This window comes from Halyomorpha halys, unplaced genomic scaffold, assembly GCF_000696795.3.
Source record: "Halyomorpha halys isolate HHAL.00 unplaced genomic scaffold, Hhal_1.1 Scaffold1909.1, whole genome shotgun sequence".
In the NCBI taxonomy this organism is placed as follows: domain Eukaryota; kingdom Metazoa; phylum Arthropoda; class Insecta; order Hemiptera; family Pentatomidae; genus Halyomorpha; species Halyomorpha halys.
Window position 1 is genome coordinate 34542 of NW_027116018.1, and position 18078 is coordinate 52619.

The 18078-nt window shown below is 30.7% G+C and overlaps 1 protein-coding gene across 1 annotated transcript; it reads right to left on the minus strand.

The window, feature by feature from the left end:
- Window positions 1-277: 277 nt before the first annotated feature.
- On the minus strand, window positions 278-12779 carry LOC106690851 (putative cystathionine gamma-lyase 2). The gene is made up of 9 exons (XM_014436432.2): window positions 12714-12779; window positions 8138-8346; window positions 7117-7304; window positions 6012-6111; window positions 2493-2627; window positions 2283-2418; window positions 2049-2201; window positions 1017-1191; window positions 278-859 (listed from the first exon to the last, which is right to left on the minus strand). The coding sequence occupies exons 2-9, from the start codon at window positions 8342-8344 to the stop codon at window positions 706-708; spliced, it is 1248 nt and encodes a 415-aa protein (XP_014291918.1). The 5' UTR covers window positions 8345-8346; window positions 12714-12779; the 3' UTR covers window positions 278-705.
- Window positions 12780-18078: the final 5299 nt, after the last annotated feature.

Below are 18078 nucleotides of genomic sequence, written 5' to 3' on the forward strand. Positions count from 1 at the left end.
AACAATAAAAGATAAATTTTAAAAACTCTTGTACTTTTAAAGCCTTTTATTTAGGAAAAAAGTAATTTTTAATAAATAAAAAAGAGACAAATGTAACATTATAATAAATCAAATAAAAACTAATACTTTTATACTATAACAAATAGCATAAGCAAACCATTATTCATTTACTATTCTCTACAGAAAGATTACTATTTGACAAAAAAAAATAAACTAACAAATCTTATAATTAACTGACAGTTTGTAAAGGTTTAAACAATTGCTTATGATAACAATATTATGATTGCAATAGAATATTATACTTTATAATATAATGATTATAATAAATTATAGTTTATTTATAATGATTATAATTATTATAAATGCCAAAATCTAGTTATTAATCTAAGCTTGAAAGACTATAGATAAAATAAACATTTAAAACTCTTTCCCTTAGACTATTTGACTATTTGAAAACTTTCTTAAATTAGGATTGAATATTTTGAGTATTTCGTCAATTATAAAGTATAATCGAATTCTTTAGCTGCTCCAGTAACTTTGGAAAAAAAAATGTTTTATCAGCTCATTGCACAATTATTTTATAAAGAAAATAAATGAGTACTTAAAAATTTATTATACATAAATACCTTTTACTTGCTATACAATTAGAGAAAATAAATATAAAACAATAAAAATAATTAAGACTGTGACACAGTCATTACATGACTAGGAAGCTGCTGCCGCAATCTTCAGAGCTTGGTCGAGGTCATCGATGAGGTCTGCAGCAGTTTCAAGTCCAATAGAAAGCCTTACTAAGTTTTCATTGATGCCTAACTTTTGTTTCAATTCTTCTTGAATGGGTTCATGACTTGTCTTGAGTCTAAAATTTATTTGATTAAAATAATATTGGAAAATCAAGTAACTTATTTTCTATTGAACATGATTAGTTATTGATAGATCAAAAATAATTACATTTTTACTTTAAAGTGATGGATTAGTCATAAGACTCAAGTTATCTTTAAACAAATCAGACTTACGGTAATTCTGCGAGCGATTCACAACCTCCTAAACTTCCAGCCAGAGTAAAAATTTTCAAAGCATCAAAAAATGCTGTACTAGTTTTAAAGTCTCCCTTGATATAAAATGTAATCATTCCAGATGGTCCTCTACTCAGTTTTTTTACCAAGTTGTACTGTGGGTGAGATTCCAATCCTAGGGACGAAACAAATGAAGTCATCAAATCATTCTCTTACTTCCTTTAGGGAATGAAAGTTCTATCAGCATAAAAAAATATACTCAATTTATAAAAATTAAATAATCAAAACTTATAAAAGGAAGATAACGATTTTTATTAGTACAATAGATGTTAAAAATTATCCTATCATTCACATTGGAACAGTAATTGGATCATTTAAAATTTATTTTCAGATATCACTCACCTACAAAAATGTAGTATTTGAGAAAAATCAACTTAAAAATATTAAAAAAACTTGTACTGAGCCCCTAAATGAGAATGTTGATATTCATTTTACAGTATCTGAAAAATAAATATTTTCTGGCCTAGATGGGATTCAAACCCACAAATATCTGAAACCAAGCACTCTGTAACTCTTGACATAGCCTGCCCGGTCACAACGGCTTCATTTATCTTCTTCCCATCAATCGCTGACATTAAGAGATTAAAGAAATTTAATTTAACAATAAACATTTCCCATAGGATTTTTGATCCTTTAAAAGTCTGAATTATATTTTGGCACAATCAGGCTGAGAGTCAAAAATGGTACTATTCATTTCTTGCTGCCTGTAGATCTATGCCAAATTTTTTAAGTATCCAAGTAGTTATACCTAGGTTTTCCAACCCAGGATTTCCTTTTTCTTCATCAAATTTCCATGTTTTGAGTCGACAATATTTATTTAATTTTGAGTTTTAATTGCACTGCCCATCTCTAAAAAAAGGAATAACTACTAACAATGGAATGATGGTAATTTGTTTGCTTTAGAACGATAATACGATTCCTTAAAAAAACTCTTTCTTTTATAAGCACAAATTAATTTATCTTAAAAAATACCTGGATAGATAACTCTTTCAACTAGTGGGTGATTCTCCAAAAACCTGGCAACCTCTGTTGCATTTTGAACATGCCTGTCCATTCGTAAAGGCAATGTTTTTAGACTTCTATTCACAAGGTAACAATCAAAAGGAGAGGGTACAGGTCCCATCGCTATTAAGAAATATAATAAAAAATTACAAAAATGTAAATTAAATAGCTCGAAAAAATATATTAAAACAATAAACTACATACTTTTCAATATAAAAGTAATTCGTTTTCTAATTTCCTCATTATTAGTAGTTATAGCACCCATAATAACATCAGTATGACCATTCATGTATTTAGTCAAGGAATAAGCAGCTATATCAGCTCCTAAATCAAGAGGTTTCTAAACAGGACAAATCATGTATTAAAGAAAAGAAATAAAGAAAAAAAAAATGAACCGAAAATATTTTGACTTACCTGAAGGTAGGGAGTAAAAAAAGTGTTGTCAACAGCAAATAATATTCCCTGATTTTTAGCTTTGACTAAAGCGGCAATACGCGGAATATCGGATATTTTTAGAGTAGGGTTTGTGGGACTTTCAATCCAAATCAGCTGAAAATAAAATTTAGAATAATCTTACGAAAACATATAACAAATAAAAAAAAATTATTGATAATTAAATTGTTAGTTTTAATATTAGTTGTGCCTTAATTTGTGGTATTAATAAATAAATTAGGAATCCGTACAATATGAAGATTGTGCAAAGTTTTAATCATTAGGAAAATTTTTTTATTTTTATTAAATTTATTTATTGATATTTACAACTGTACATAAAATACATCAAGTAAATTTGAGGAAATCATAATGGTATGGTACAAGCATGTAGAGAAACCACCCATTGGTAACACTCTAAAGGAAAACTAAACACACATTTCAAATTCAGCATTTTATTCTCTTCTATCAGTCTGCTGATGTTCCTCAAAGTATTATGCTTGGTCCCATCCTCTACACAGTCTATACAGCTGACATCCCAACCAACCCTAACACTATCCTCATCACATACGCAGATGACACATCACATGTGTGCTCACAGTTCATAATAACTATTTAATTGCATCCCAAACTCTCCAATTCCATATCACAGTCCTCGACAAATTGTGTCGACATTAAAATATATAAATAAATCTTAAAAAATCACTTTTACTCTTTGTCATAAACCTACCGATTGCCCTATAGTATCCTTTAATAATGTTGCTCTTACTCCTGTCGAACAGATCCGCAACCATGGACTGCATCTGGACAAATGACTACCTTGGAATCCTCATATAAAACTGAAAATACAGGAAACTGTATGTTGATTCTGACTACTACAACACTTACTAAACAAATGGTACAAATTTCCAATCCATTACAAGGTCTATCGGAACATATGGAGTTGAGCTTTGTGGCTCCACTAGAACCTTTCGATTCCTCTCGTATCCAATCCTTACAATCCAAAATCCTTTGTAAAATCCTCAATGCTCCTTACTTTGCCACAAATAAAATCATCTATGAAGATCTTAATGTTCCATATATAACCAATCTAGCCCGAGCCAGATATCAATCCTTCCACTATAAACTCCCAAACCCAATAGTTTCTAAACTAGCTTCCTCTTCTATTCTTGACAATCCTCCGAGGTACCTTAAAAGTCTCAAGACCTTCTAATGTAGAATATTATTAGAGTGCTACCAATGAGTAGTTCCTCTACAAGCCTGTATCATTACTAGATGTATTTTTATGTAAATACAGTTGTAAATGTCAATAAATATTAAATAAAAAAAAAATTATATAAACTATTTTTTTATTATTAACTAATATTGTACTGTTAAGAAATCACACTGGATTATTTGGAATCTGATCTCTAAGCAAAGGAGGAAGCTTAAAGGATTGAAGTTACTTTCTCATTGTAACAAACCTCAAAGTAATGTATAATTTAAGGAACATGCAAATATAGGTAAAACTATTGATCTAAAATATTATGTATACTGTGAGAAAGTGAAATAGAATATTGTAAAGGAAAAAATATTGGCTTCTTGCAGCCTAATGTACTATTAAGTTTAACTTCCTCATGGAGTCTCAAATTTAAGATAAAAAAAAAAAAGGATAAAAGAAATTGAAGACCTCAGAAGCCAGGTAGACTTCTAGAGAAATGTAAAAGCTCAGCATACGGAATTTAGCCTGAGAACCAATGCATACCAAGGAATGGATGGATCACTCATTACGAATTAAGAAACTATGGCAGTTGGGTTATCCACTTTGGAAATTATCCAGGAACTTCTGGGGCCAAATATTGAAGGTAAAACTCTTGTTCTTTGAATTTATAAAACTGTCAGATGAAGATGAAATTAGTGATGCAATCTTCTAGGATCAGATATAGCTGGTAGGTATAGCTGCAGAACCTTTCAAGGCTGAGGACAATTGGTTACTAAAAGTTCCAGAGGAAAGGTCCATAGGCTGTTTGAGGAAGATCACTCAAAACTGTCCATCATAATTAATTACTTGAAGAGGACATCAAGCTCCTGCCATCTATTGGCAGTCCCATAAACTGGTAGGGATATAGAACTCTAGTGTCTGAACAGATACGCAGTGAAAAAAAATACTTTGAATGCAGACTACATTCAGGCCTTTGTCAAAATATATTTTATTCTATTAAAATATTTTTATCCACTATTTCACTTATTCTAATTTTATTGCAGGAAGATGGTCCGGGTGTCGGTCAATAAAGGTATCAAAACAGTAAAAGAAAACTATTTATTGTTAATTTTTGAAACATTGGTTAACAATAAATAGTTTTCTTTTTCTATTTTGATACCTTTATTGACCTCCGCTCGGACTATCTTCCTCCAATCTACTTCATAAGGTCAACTATCCTCTTCCAATATTCTAATTTTATTCAATATATACTATCTGCTACGACATTATTAATCACTTTATCAATCTATAATATAAAATATGCAAATAATATTATACATATCTTCTTACCTACATGATATTATATTTCATCTGTCACTGTTTTCAATTTACTACCATACAATTCCACAAACATCAATCAATTAAAATTTTGTACTATTCAATTATCAGTTATCAATTTTTTATCATTTATGATTTAATTCAATATTTTGTATAATTCTAAATTTGTTTGTATACTATTCCTTTTCAATTGTATGTTACTCTAAATGTTGTTGTTATCTCTTTTGTTCTATAGCCCTGATGAAGACCTGAAACTCAGGTCGAAACGTAGGCATAAAATAAATAAATATGGTTTTGTTTATTTATGTTGTTCTTTGCTGACCGCACCCCCCGACAAACTTCTCCAATCATTAGTCTACGGTCAACTATCTACACCTCATTATCAATCCAATCATTCGGTAAAGTTGTAGTAGATAGTATAAATTGAATACAATTATAATAAGCAAAATAGTGGATAAGAATAGGTTAATAGTCTAAAATATATTTTGAGAAAGGCAGAATTGCCTTCAACTTTTTAATGAAATTGTTAGCTATGATATTATAAATAAGATGAACTTGAGAATGGCCAAAATGTAAGAGTTCTATGAAAATAAACATGTTGAGCCTATATAGATATTTTTTTATTATAATTGAAAACAAAATTTTTTTAATAAGACTTAATATTAGTAATTTTCATAGCTAATTTTGAATTTATTTTTAATATGAAATAAAAATGAAAGAACTAATTTAATTTTATGGAATGTTTGAACTTTACAAGCTTACATATATAAAATCATGATACACTTAAAAAATAATATTAACATAAAAGATGGAATAAAGGAAACAAAACATGGAAGTTTTTCGCAAATTATGTTACAATCTTAGAAATGCGTCAAATATCTCCTTACAGTAACACATACTGATAAGTGAGTTATTTTTTTTATGTGTTTTGGAATGTCAGAAGCAGGTATTCTGGATTATAGTAAAAAAAAAATACTGCTAATTACCTTTGTATTGGGTTTTATGGCTTTTTCTATCAAGTCAACATTTGTAGTATCAACAAATTCCACCTCGAGTCCACGATCTGTACCGATGACTGCAAAATTCCTATAATAAACAAGAAATAATTGCATTAAATAGACAAATGATAAAAAAAAACTTTCACTGAAGTCAGTCATTGGTACATAGTTGATTACAAAATATGCTTGAAACTCTTTTGCATTAGAAATAAAACATCTTAGGTGCAAGCATTTTTTGATGATTTTAATATATGAGAATTAGTAAATGAAATTCTATTGAGAAAAATCTTTCTTAATTAAATAAAATATCTTTAAAAAATAAAAAATCCATTTTATTATAAAGATGGGGAAGCATTTCATTTTATATCTGATCCAGACTAATATGCTTTACCATGCCTTATGAAGTTTAAAATAAATAAATAAAAACCAAATTTTATCCAAATGCATTAAATAATTTCAAATATTCAATTTTTAAAAATCCATATGAGTAAATGATTTTTCCTTGGAAAGCATCATTAACAGAATTGAAATTTAATAAGTCAACTTCTGAATTAAAATAAAAATGTTATTGAAATGATTTTTTATCATTACATAATAAAATGATACATTAATGATTAAAAAAAATAATAAATTTGGAATTATTATAAAATATAATAGAATTATTATAAATAAATAATGGTCTTAACCTTAACTATTGTGAACTAAATCTAAATGTCCAAATTATAAACAAAAATAATCATTTACCTTCTGATTTATCACATAAATTTTAAGAGGATAATTTTTTACCACAATCTATTCCATTCTTAAAACTTAGGTGAGATTCCAATATATTTTGATGCTTGACTGAATTTAACGAGTTTATCTAAATTTTTGATTTCTGCCTTGCCACATTTTAAATTCAAAAAACTTTTTTTTAAATGAATGTTAAAACTACTTTTTAGTAAGAACATACTATGGGTCATAACTTTATAAAACAAATTAATCTTTATTTCCATCAGTTCTTTGTAGCTGTATAAAACTATAAATTCCAAATTATCTTATTGAACATTATCAAAGAATGACAGTTGAACTTGTCAAATCAACATTGTCATACCTGTTAGAACCACCATAGAGATCATCTCCGCAAATGACATGGTCACCAACTTTCAGTAGAGCACAAACCCCACTAATAGTGGCAAGACCAGATGAAAAAGCAATAGCGTATTTTGCATTGTCAAGATTAGCTATGCACTGTTCGAGACTGTTTCTACTTGGATTTCCACACCTTCCATATTCGTAACCCTGATGTAAAAAAAAAAAACATGTTAAAAAATAGATACTAAGAAAAAATAATAAGAAAGGAAAATATTCTGTATTCAGTTAGAGTTACTGGCATATGAAATATCATTTTTTTTAGATAATGATAATAAAATATATCTTTTTGGAATCTAATTTTCTTTGCTCCATAAAAAAAAAAATCTTGCCAAATCATCATAACCAGAAATATGAAAGTAAACTAAATGTACATTCAATAAATGTTTGCTGAACAGTCTATACTACAAAGAGGAGCCATAAAGTATGGAACATGATAAATTTTTTTTTTCTGTGATAGTGGTACAACCTAGTTATAGATCTTAGTCTTTTTTATGGCTTCCTCCACTTGTCACAGTCTTGTGCCAATGCCATCCTGTTCCTGACTTCTAGGATATTGTTAGCATCTTCCATTAAAACATCTGACCACCTTAACTTTAGCCTCACTCTATTGTACCTTTAGTGTTCCCTAAATTGGCAGTTTTTGGTACTTCTCCTTCAACTATTCTGGTGATATACCCTGAAAATCTGAAACACCTACACTTTGTCGTTCTGACAACAGAACAATCCCCCTAAGCATTGTATAATTTATGAGGATAAAAAAGAAAAATAATGTAAAAAAAGAAACAAACAAAACTTCCCTTAAAAGTGTTGCTATGTTTTTTTTTTTTTTTTATAAATTTTAATTGTATTTTTTATGAATTGACACTTGTAATACTGATAATTGATTTACAACAAATTAAGATAAAGCTTTATTATTTTTCAATCATTATTCATATATTGGATGAAATACACAAAAAATTATTAAACTAAGATCATTTTACCCTATGAATTCCAGGTCCAAGTTGCTTAAAGGTAGTACCCATGTGTATCGGCGGAACGACTATTCCTGATGACCACTGGTCCGGGCTCTGGCCAGCATGAATAGCCCTTGTTTCAAAACCTTTATTGCTAAGGCTAGGTCCTTGGTTACCAGTAGTACAACTACCTGCCTTATTATTACCGCAACTTCCGTTGGTTGCACCAGTCATTTCTGTACACAATAAGATAAATTGAAAATCATCACTTTTAAAATAGTACGTTTCAGTTAGGTTCAAAACAGCATACATACAATTAATTCTTAAACTTTAATATGATAAAGTAACTAAGGATTAACAAAACTAACTTTTATAATTTCTGTTGTAGTGACATTGCTACTGCCTGCTGGTCTGTACTAAAACTACCTAATGCTGCCAAAACCGTTGTGAACCAATCTGGCTTGACCTAACTGACGAGACATGAACTACGATCAACAGGCCAACATTTTATATTGATATATGTATAATTCTTGTAAATACTTTAACTTAACTTGTGTACAATCATTTATTATATTGTTATCTTTCTCAATGTATTATTTGAATCAATAAAGAGTACAAAATAATCTTCTGATCTACTATAAGCTAAACACCTTATACATAGTTGATTGTTTTGAAGCCCGGAAATACCACTAAGCACAAAATTGATAAACCAAAGTGTGAAAATTTGCCTCACAGATTCACAATCAGTATTTTTTATGTCTATTTTTAGATTAATTAAAATGTGTTATTCTGCTTTCTCTGGATTTCTCTTCCTTCCTTAAGCCCTCTGTCCTTTTGTCAGGACATAAAGTAACTACCAGTAAGTGAATACCCTGTAGAGGGAGTATCCGTTCCTACAAGGACCTAAAGCGAATACCTTTAGAACTTATTATTCCCTACAAGTCTATAAGTGAATACCTTACAGAGTGGAGTTTCCCTCCTGCGGGAATTTATGACAAATACCACTAAAACTCAACAATCTTTGAACATGTCTCATTGATATAGAGTACCTCAGCTCTTAAATTGGCACCAGGAATAACTATACACAATACCCCGACACTATTAAAATTAATTCTATTATATAATAGTAAGTATAATATAATTATTATACTATAATTATAAACATTTTTTTTTCATGAACCGGCCAAACAGAACCGCGTGAATATCATTTTCGATTCATATTCCCACGCTCCGTCTTCCTTCTACTACAATACCCTTTCATCCTCCTGGACTGTTCCTCCCTCTCTTCCTCAGTCCATTTCCTCCCTTGTTTCTACTTCTTTCCCACAAGAACCCCAACTTCTTTTAGTTTATTCCCAGCATGATCTCTATCCAAGCAGTCTTCATCCGTTATTTTTAGTCTACTAAGTTCATCTTTCACTTTTTTTACATATCCCCCTACATTTTTATAGCTGAAGACTTTGTTAAAAATTTTCTTATTTAGTCTCTCCTTTTTCATTCTGACCATGTGCACTTAAAATCTCAGTCTCCTGGTCCTGATGATTGTTTCCAGCTCTTCCAAATTCCTATATATTTCCTCATTGGATTTTCTTTTATACCCCTACTGCATTATTTTGGGTCTGTGAAACCTCAGAATTTTCCTGTCAATCTTCAGAACCCTCTCATGGCTTGGAAGGCTGACTGATTTCATACCATACACTATCACTGGGCTTACTGTACTGTACTGTAGTATCTTATTTTTTCATTGGAGGACAAACTTTTCTTGTTGTAGATGTTTTTGGTGGCAAAGTCCAGTCTTTTCGGCTTGGCTAATCTTTCTTGTATGGATGCCCTATCCAAACTATTGTTACAGATTATCTCTCCTAGATATTTAAATTTTCTGGTTACTTTCACCTGGCCATATTATATGCATAATCATAATATATAATAATATATTATGTAACAATCTAAAAATTTATTAAAATAAAATAAATTGAAATTTTATATTTTTTAACTTAAATTCTGATATCTAAAAGAGATAGCTTGAGTTAAAATTTTAAAAAATTTAATACTAAATAGATAATAGAATTTTATTTAAATTTTGTAATATAATAGATTCTTAATCTCAGGGCGGGTTTCTAGGCAATCAGAAACAGACACTTTTACTATTAACACTTAATTAAATTAATATCTCTTTTGCACATGTATTTAAATTTAGGTATAACAAAACAAACCAATTTCACAATCTTCTTTTGATGATTCTTGGTATCTTCTTTTCTATAATCCTATGTCCTACCGTCAAAAATGGCTTCCACGCCTTCCAAAAAGCTATGTCTCTCTCACAACAGCTTCCAATCTTTCCCGCTTCCAGCCAACAGACGTCCTCTCACCAGGCAATCTAAACTCAGAGTCCTTTTTTCTTCGAGAGTGACTCTCCGATGTCTCCCTTTTCAAAAACCCTCGATAGACAAAAATTGATGAGGACCTCCTCATCCTGGAAACATCGTGTCCCATCCGCGCCCAAACAACGAATGAATCACGAAAACCAAAACCTGCCTCGATGTTTCATGTAAACATCGATTGTCGCACAACAGTTAGGGATTTTTGTAATTGATTTACTTTCTGAATATTATTCTTTAGCACTATTTCTTGACTTTTATTTTTTCTTAAATTTACTGTATTTTCAATTATGATGGGAAGAGTTAAAATAGTTTTTATGATATTTGAATTTGCTCAACATGGCCTTCATTCAACAGACTTTTTGAAGGATACGTACCGCCATCTTGCTTCTGTTTTGAATCACGAATTTATTATAGACGATGAAAATTGGTTAGCTTGCTTTTTGGTTCAACAAAACAAATGAACAGTATTAAAATGATACATAAAATAGAAACATATTAAAAACCCTTTATACATCAAAATATACTATTTACTCAAAAAGAGCATATTACAACGTATTATAATCATAATTATAAATTATAATTTCCATCTGGTTCAACAACTAGGTACTGAGTCTAGCCTACATTCAATCGCCATTTCACTCTATCCTATGCAGTGTTTGGAACATTGAAGAGAAATCTTGCAAGATCTGCTACAGCTTCTATTGACCTCATGTTCAGCCCCCCTGTTCTTTCTACACGTGTTGACTTTCCTTGTTGAGGATATTTTTGGAAATTATGATGTCCTCCATTCATTTATTTATTTAACCATTAATTTATTATTTTTTTATACACCAATTTTATGTTCATATTAAAGCATGAATAATAAATTTGGTATTGATATAACTTAGAAAAGTATATGTGCAGTGTTTATACAGTATTCAAAATATTGATGACAGAAGCATACCGATATATGCTTTTATAAATATGTATTAACATTATACATATTGTAATATGCTCTTTTTGAGTAAATAGTATATTTTGATGTATTAAGGGTTTTTAATGTTTTATTTTATGTATCATTTTAATATTGTTCATTTGTTTCATAGAACCAAAAACCAAGCTAACCAATTTTTATTGTCCATAATAAATTCGTTATTCAAAACAAAACCAAGATGGCGGTACGTATCCTTCAAAAAGTCCGTGGAATCAAGGCCATGTTGAACAGATTCAAATATAAAAACTATTTTAACTCTTCCCATCATAATTGAAAATACAGTAAATTTAAGAAAAAATAGAAGTCAAGAAATAGTGCTAAAGAATAATATTCAGAAAGTAAATCATTTGCAAAAATCCCTAACTGTTGTGAGACAATCGATGTTTACCTGCAACATCGAGACAGGTTTTAGTTTTTGGCAAGCATTCGTTGTTTGGGCGTGATTGGGAAATGATGTTTCCAGGATGAGGAGGTCCTCATCAATTTCTGTCCAGCAAGGGTGGACAGTTTGAAAAAGGAAGACAACCAAGAAGAATAAGGCACTCTGAGTTTGGATTGCCTGGTGAGAGGACGTCTGTCGGCTGGAAGCGGGAAAGATTGGAAGCCATTGTTGTGAGAGAGACATAGCTTGTTGGAATGACTGAAAGCCATTTTTGACGGTAGGACATAGGATTTTAGAAAAGAAGATACCAAGAATCATCAAAAGAAGATTGTGCAATGGGTTAGTTTTGTTATAACTAAATTTAAATACATGTGTAAAAGAGTTATTAATTTAATTAAGTGTTAATAGTAAAAGTGTCTGTTTCTGATTGCCTAAAAACCCGCCCTGAGATTAAGAGTCTATTATATTATAAAATTTAAATAAAATTCTATTATCTATTTAATATTAAAGTTTTTAATTTGAACCCAAGCTATCTTTTAGATGTGAGAATTGAGTTAAAAAATATCAAATTTAAATTTATTTTATTTTAAATAATTTTTAAATTATTATAATATGTTATGCAGTATAATTAAAAATAGAAGCGTTGGAGAGTTTCTTTTGCATGGTTCAAAGATGTTATTCCTTGATCAAATGGAAATCCATAAAATTTTTACTTTAGGCTATTAATGAATTAGATTATATTAAAGAAAATAATTTAGATCACAGAGTGAAAACACGTAGCCAATGAGAATCTAGATAAGTGTTATAATTACTTTATACAGACAGCAGTATTAAATAGTTAAATTATAAATATAATATTGAACTCACTGATATCTGTGATATTTTGGACTTGACCACAAACTAAAATAATCTTTGACTAAAGAGCTGCAAGAGACACCACTTGCTTTTTAACAAGTATTATCTCCCCACTCAAATTATAAGTTGTTTATCTTTGTTCAAAATCACTTGTAGATATGACAATGAAAGCACTTACTACTTGTAATAATTTACATAAACAGTAATAATTATTGGAAGATTCTTAATTGGCCAAGTGTAATTTATAAAAAGAAGATGGTCTGGATGTGGTTAAAAGAACTCAAATAGTGATTAAACTATTTATTATGAACTGGTGTTTTTATAATTATAAAAAATAATACCTTTTATTCTTCAATATGATATTTAGTTTATTTAAAATTAATTATATACACAATTAAAAAAATAAGTCAAAGAAAGAACATAAAAATAACTTTGATCTAAAATAACTAGGATTTTTTAAGAAAAAAAAAAGTGTGATCATAAGGTATTTCCAAATTATAAATAAGGATAATAATAATAAAGAAGAAATTAATCAAAATGAAAAAATGAAAACAACAAATTTCATAAACTGAACACATTTCTATAATTACTGACAAAATCTAGTATTGCTAGCAGTGCTTGTGCATCATACAATTTTCAGTTATGGACCTACTCTAAATTGAAATTAATCCTTCATCATTTCAAAACAGCAATTCCTTTTTTATATATTTTTATTATCTTGTTGGAAATTGGTAGTTTTATGAATAATATCAATAATAGTAGAATACAAAAATTATAGAGGTTATGAATTAATAATAAATCCTATTGTGACTATATGGTTCATTTTAACGGTGTTAAATTGACATAATAGCGTAATAGTCTGCGAATTTTAATAAATCAAGTGAGAATAAAAAAACTGACTATTGTCATTACAAATATTTAAAAATTCAGTTTATTTATGCATTTGTCATCACTTTCCACTGCCCTCTAAGATTTTATATTTTAAACATTAGTTTTCCAACTGTATTTTATGGATCTATATTACATCTATTTCTGTTATCCTGTTTTAAACCTTTTAAAATATTTCTCATTCCGATAATTATAGAATTCTTCAATATTTTATATCTCTGTTTTATTAAAATAAAAAATGATTGACAGTTTATTATCTTGAACAAACAAAATTGAAGGTATTTAGAAGGAAGTAATTTTGAAAATTCGGCATTTAAGGCTTTCCATCTCCCTCTTCCTTCGTATGAAGTAACGGTGGCTCAGTGGAGGATAGTTTAGGGATGTGGTTAATCCAGGAGGCTTTTGTGAATTAGTGTTGTCGGTATTTATTATAAATAATAAATAATACAATTTATTATAAATATATATACAAGATTATAATTAATTATCTCGTCTTGATCGAAATGTTAAGACTTGATAAACTTTGATTATATTCCAGACTTTGAGTATATTGCACGCTATTGTCTGCTATTACATTATTCCTCCCCTCACCAATGAACAGAATTTGTAACTAAAGCTTGGCTTGATGGCCGAAGTTCTCTTCATATGGAAATTTGCGAATGTTTCAAGTCTTAGATGGTAATATGTTTAGGTCATGGTGAAACTCCAAACGGAACAGTTGACAGCTATATGCACCTTGAAAATAAGCAACAATCCCATTCCAAGTTCATTAAAATCTGAAATTTGAAGTGTTACATGATACTAAAAAACAGAGACAATGGCATCAGTTCTGAGGATGGTTTCGCTAAGTGCTAGCAGACTGTACCAGCTAACATCCCATGAAGCGATTTACTTCCTAGCAGAGGCAGTACCAATTGAACTCCTGTGAAAGAAGTATCCAAGCATGTTTTCAAGAGACAATGCTCAACAAAATTTTTGGAAAATCTTTGGGTAAGGATTGGTGAAAGCTTGAAACAACAAATGGAAGCTGGTGATCCAGTAGGTTACAATTGAGGAATGAAACTGATGGTGGGTGATGACCTCTCAAATTGTTTTATTTGCAGTTGTCTATCATTTATAAATCTGTGGTGTTCTGAAAACTGTTGAGCAGATTACCATGGACTCCACTGCATTTGAGGCAATACAGACCAAATTATTGAGGGTGTAGTGACGCTACCTATGAGTGAGCTGAAGAACTAACATCTTCATTCCACCTGAGAGCACAACCCATGTTTGTAAAAATGTTGTTTAATATTGATTTATTAATTAAAATGTAAATATTATCATAATTGTAAATATAATATTTTAATAAATAAACGTAAAAAAAAGAACCGGCCTTTACATTTTTAACAGATTGATAACCACAGAGCTACCAACAATTTGTTACCTCTTGGAAAATTGTAATTAGGCACAATCACATCAGTTTATCTTTCCATTATTATTTCCCGTATCTGATTCTGGCAAACCAAGATGTATTATTTTGCCTGCATATATACATTCATGTCTTTCTTTGTATATATTTAATTTGTTTCTTAATTTTTTTTTTCTAGGAGGTCAGAAAAAAAAACCTATCTCATGTGTTATGTTTTATGCTAGTTTCTAATGGTCACCTCCTCTATCTCATACATTTTAATCCTTACGTAAGGATCTACGACTCGTTCCCATAGGACTTACATTCTGCATAGCGTCTGCAGGTTCGTTCCTTGCAAGTCCGATCCTGCGAGGACTTCTACGGCTAGTTCCCCTAAGACTTATACTATCCATTTATCTCCTACCTAATCTGTATGAACCCGCATTGCTGAGGCCATCTGTTATTGAGTACCTCACAACTGCATTTGGAGTCAGAACCATCTAATCGAACACAGCCACCTCGAAAAAGGAAATCGCACTCGAAGGCCTTGCATAGGAATAATTCCCTTAGTAACTAGCAAACAAAACTACCAGTATTACAAGAGGTGTGTGGTATACAGGTGGAAAACTGTTGCTAATTCAGCCTAGTTTAATATTGAACGATAGTGAAACCTGTACCTCCCGGAAGGCCACCACTCAGAAGAGAAAAAAAGAAGCCAAACCGAAAATTGAATATTGTAAATTGTTTTATTTGTAGTTGTCCGGTGTTTCGCTTTCATAAGTAACTTCGAACTACTGCAAAGACCTATATTGCTCAAAATGCAGGAAATTGAGAAGGAATAATTAAAAGTTATTCATACTACACGCATATAGGCACAATGTGCATTGGTGCGTAACAGCCCACCATTCAATTCAATTCACAAGAGCCCAAAAGGAGAAACAAGGCAGTTTAATGAAAACTATATATAATCACAAGTCAAAATTGATGAGTCTGCCAAGTATAGGTAAGGGGAATAAAAAATGACGGCTGGAAAAATTAGTGTTTTTTTAAGGTTTTGAAACAGCCGCCATTTTTTTTCCCTAACCTATACTTGGCAGACTCATCAATTTTGATTATTAATTATACATAGTTTTCATTAAAGTAATAAAAAATTGGGGTGAGGTAACTGCCTTTTTTTCTTCCCGGCTCTTGTACTAAATCGCTTGCTGAAAGTAGAGATATAAATATGACTAAAACAAACATTTTTGGCCTTATAGATGATAATTCATTTAATTAGTTGGTCGCATACATAATAAAGATAAGATGGTCAGAGTTATGGTCATAAAGCATTTCAAAATATCTTGTAAAAAAAATTGTTGAAAGTCTACGTAGGTTATAACTGAACTATTAAATTGGGTGTTAGTACAGTTTATGCAATGATTTAATTAGACTGAAAATCAAGTGTACTTTACCTATAAGGAACGAGAGGGGTAATGGCTGTAGGAATAATAACAATATCGATAAAATAAAAAATTAGCATTAATAATATTTTATACAGTCAATTGAATGTTCTGCTATGCACAGACGAGCTATAAACACTTAGGCAATTACATAATGGCCCCTTATCGTAAGAACCAGATGACTAAGCATAATGAACCTCCTCAAGTTCTCAGCGTGATCTTGGACTCAAATAAACAAGATGACCTTCCAATATTGGGCGGCATTTCGTGCAGTAGTAAGAAAATTTACCGACGCGCAGATTACTCAAAAAGGCGATTTATTGAACCAATTGGCCTTTAGAAATGAAAAATGAAGTTAAGTTTTTTAATCCTCGCGTAATTCTTTCTGATGATAACCACTTTTATGCTGATGAGTTGCTTTTAAATAACTGAGAGTACGGTTATTATTACGATCAGTAATGAAACACAAATAAGTAAAGGATTATTTATTTGTGCCGACGTTTTGACCTGAATTTCAGACCCTCACTAGGGTTGAGAAACAAAATGTAACATAGTAAAATAAAATAAAATAAAAATGAACAAACTTAAAAATATGCATAACAGTCGATTAGTGAGTAACATAACACTTAGAGGATCAGTGCATTCAAATGCTATTTTTGAAAATGAAGATTGGATTTTTACTTAACTATCCCTTTTCCGGATATCTCCTTCTTTCTAAACGTTTTCCTCCTTTCGTAAGGACCTACAGCTAGTTCCTGTGGGAGTAGTTGTCTCCTTCACTTTTTTTTTTGCCCCCTTCCTGGTCATTTTGAAATACGGGGGGATGTTACCTAGATAGCCAGCCTATTCTTGCCATAATTGGGAGTCAAGATTTCATTTCCTGGGACCACCACAGTAATCAAAGTCGACCTCCAGGCCGGATTCGGATCGGGGCCGTTACAATCACGAGGCAGTCGCTTAAACCCCCCCGGCTACAAACGGCCCCATCTTTTTCGCGACTATAAACTAGTTCCTTACGGGGTAATACGGAATATTAGTTTCCTTCCTATACGTACCTACAGCTAGTTCCTGTAGGACTTGTCATCCCAATCACGCTAGTAGGCTGGTTCCCTGCGGAGTGAAGTTTTCATCCTGCGAGGATTCACGGCTAATTCTCGTGAAGTACATACACTCAAATCATCTTTTATCCAGCCATCTAACCTACCGAACACACTTTTTCGATGTCTTCTGATATAAATTACCTCACATCTTCTATTGGATTCAGAACCAACTAGTTATATAACCACCTCGACACAACGCTTCTCAAGTCTTCAACAAAATCCGGTATTGCACTATTTTTTTATTTTTTTTTTTTATTTTTTTTTTTTTTTATGATTTCAGCTCTGAAGTAGCCCTTATAGTACAAGAGCCCAAGAGGAGAAAAAGGTCAGTTATTTCACCCCAATTTTCGATTACTTTAATAAAATCTATATATGCTTACTAGTAAAAATTGATGAATCTGCCAAATATAGGTAGGGGAAATAAAAAATGGTGACTGTTTTAAAACGTTAGAAAAAAATAATTTTACATTCGGAGCTCTATATCTTTAAAACTACCAACAACACTAAAAAACCTAAGAGAGTATCATTTAAAGTAGAGTAAATTTTCTAAATAGAGCTAT

Bases quoted from the DNA above. Each gene is read 5' to 3' on its own strand.
- LOC106690851 (XM_014436432.2), bottom strand. From the start codon at position 8,344: ATGACTGGTGCAACCAACGGAAGTTGCGGTAATAATAAGGCAGGTAGT. The intron at 2,628-6,011 runs GTAATTAGCAGT...TTTTATTTTCAG, and splicing joins CCATAAAACCCAATACAAAG to CTGATTTGGATTGAAAGTCC. The intron at 2,202-2,282 runs GTATGTAGTTTA...ATTTCTTAATAG, and splicing joins AATTACTTTTATATTGAAAA to CGATGGGACCTGTACCCTCT.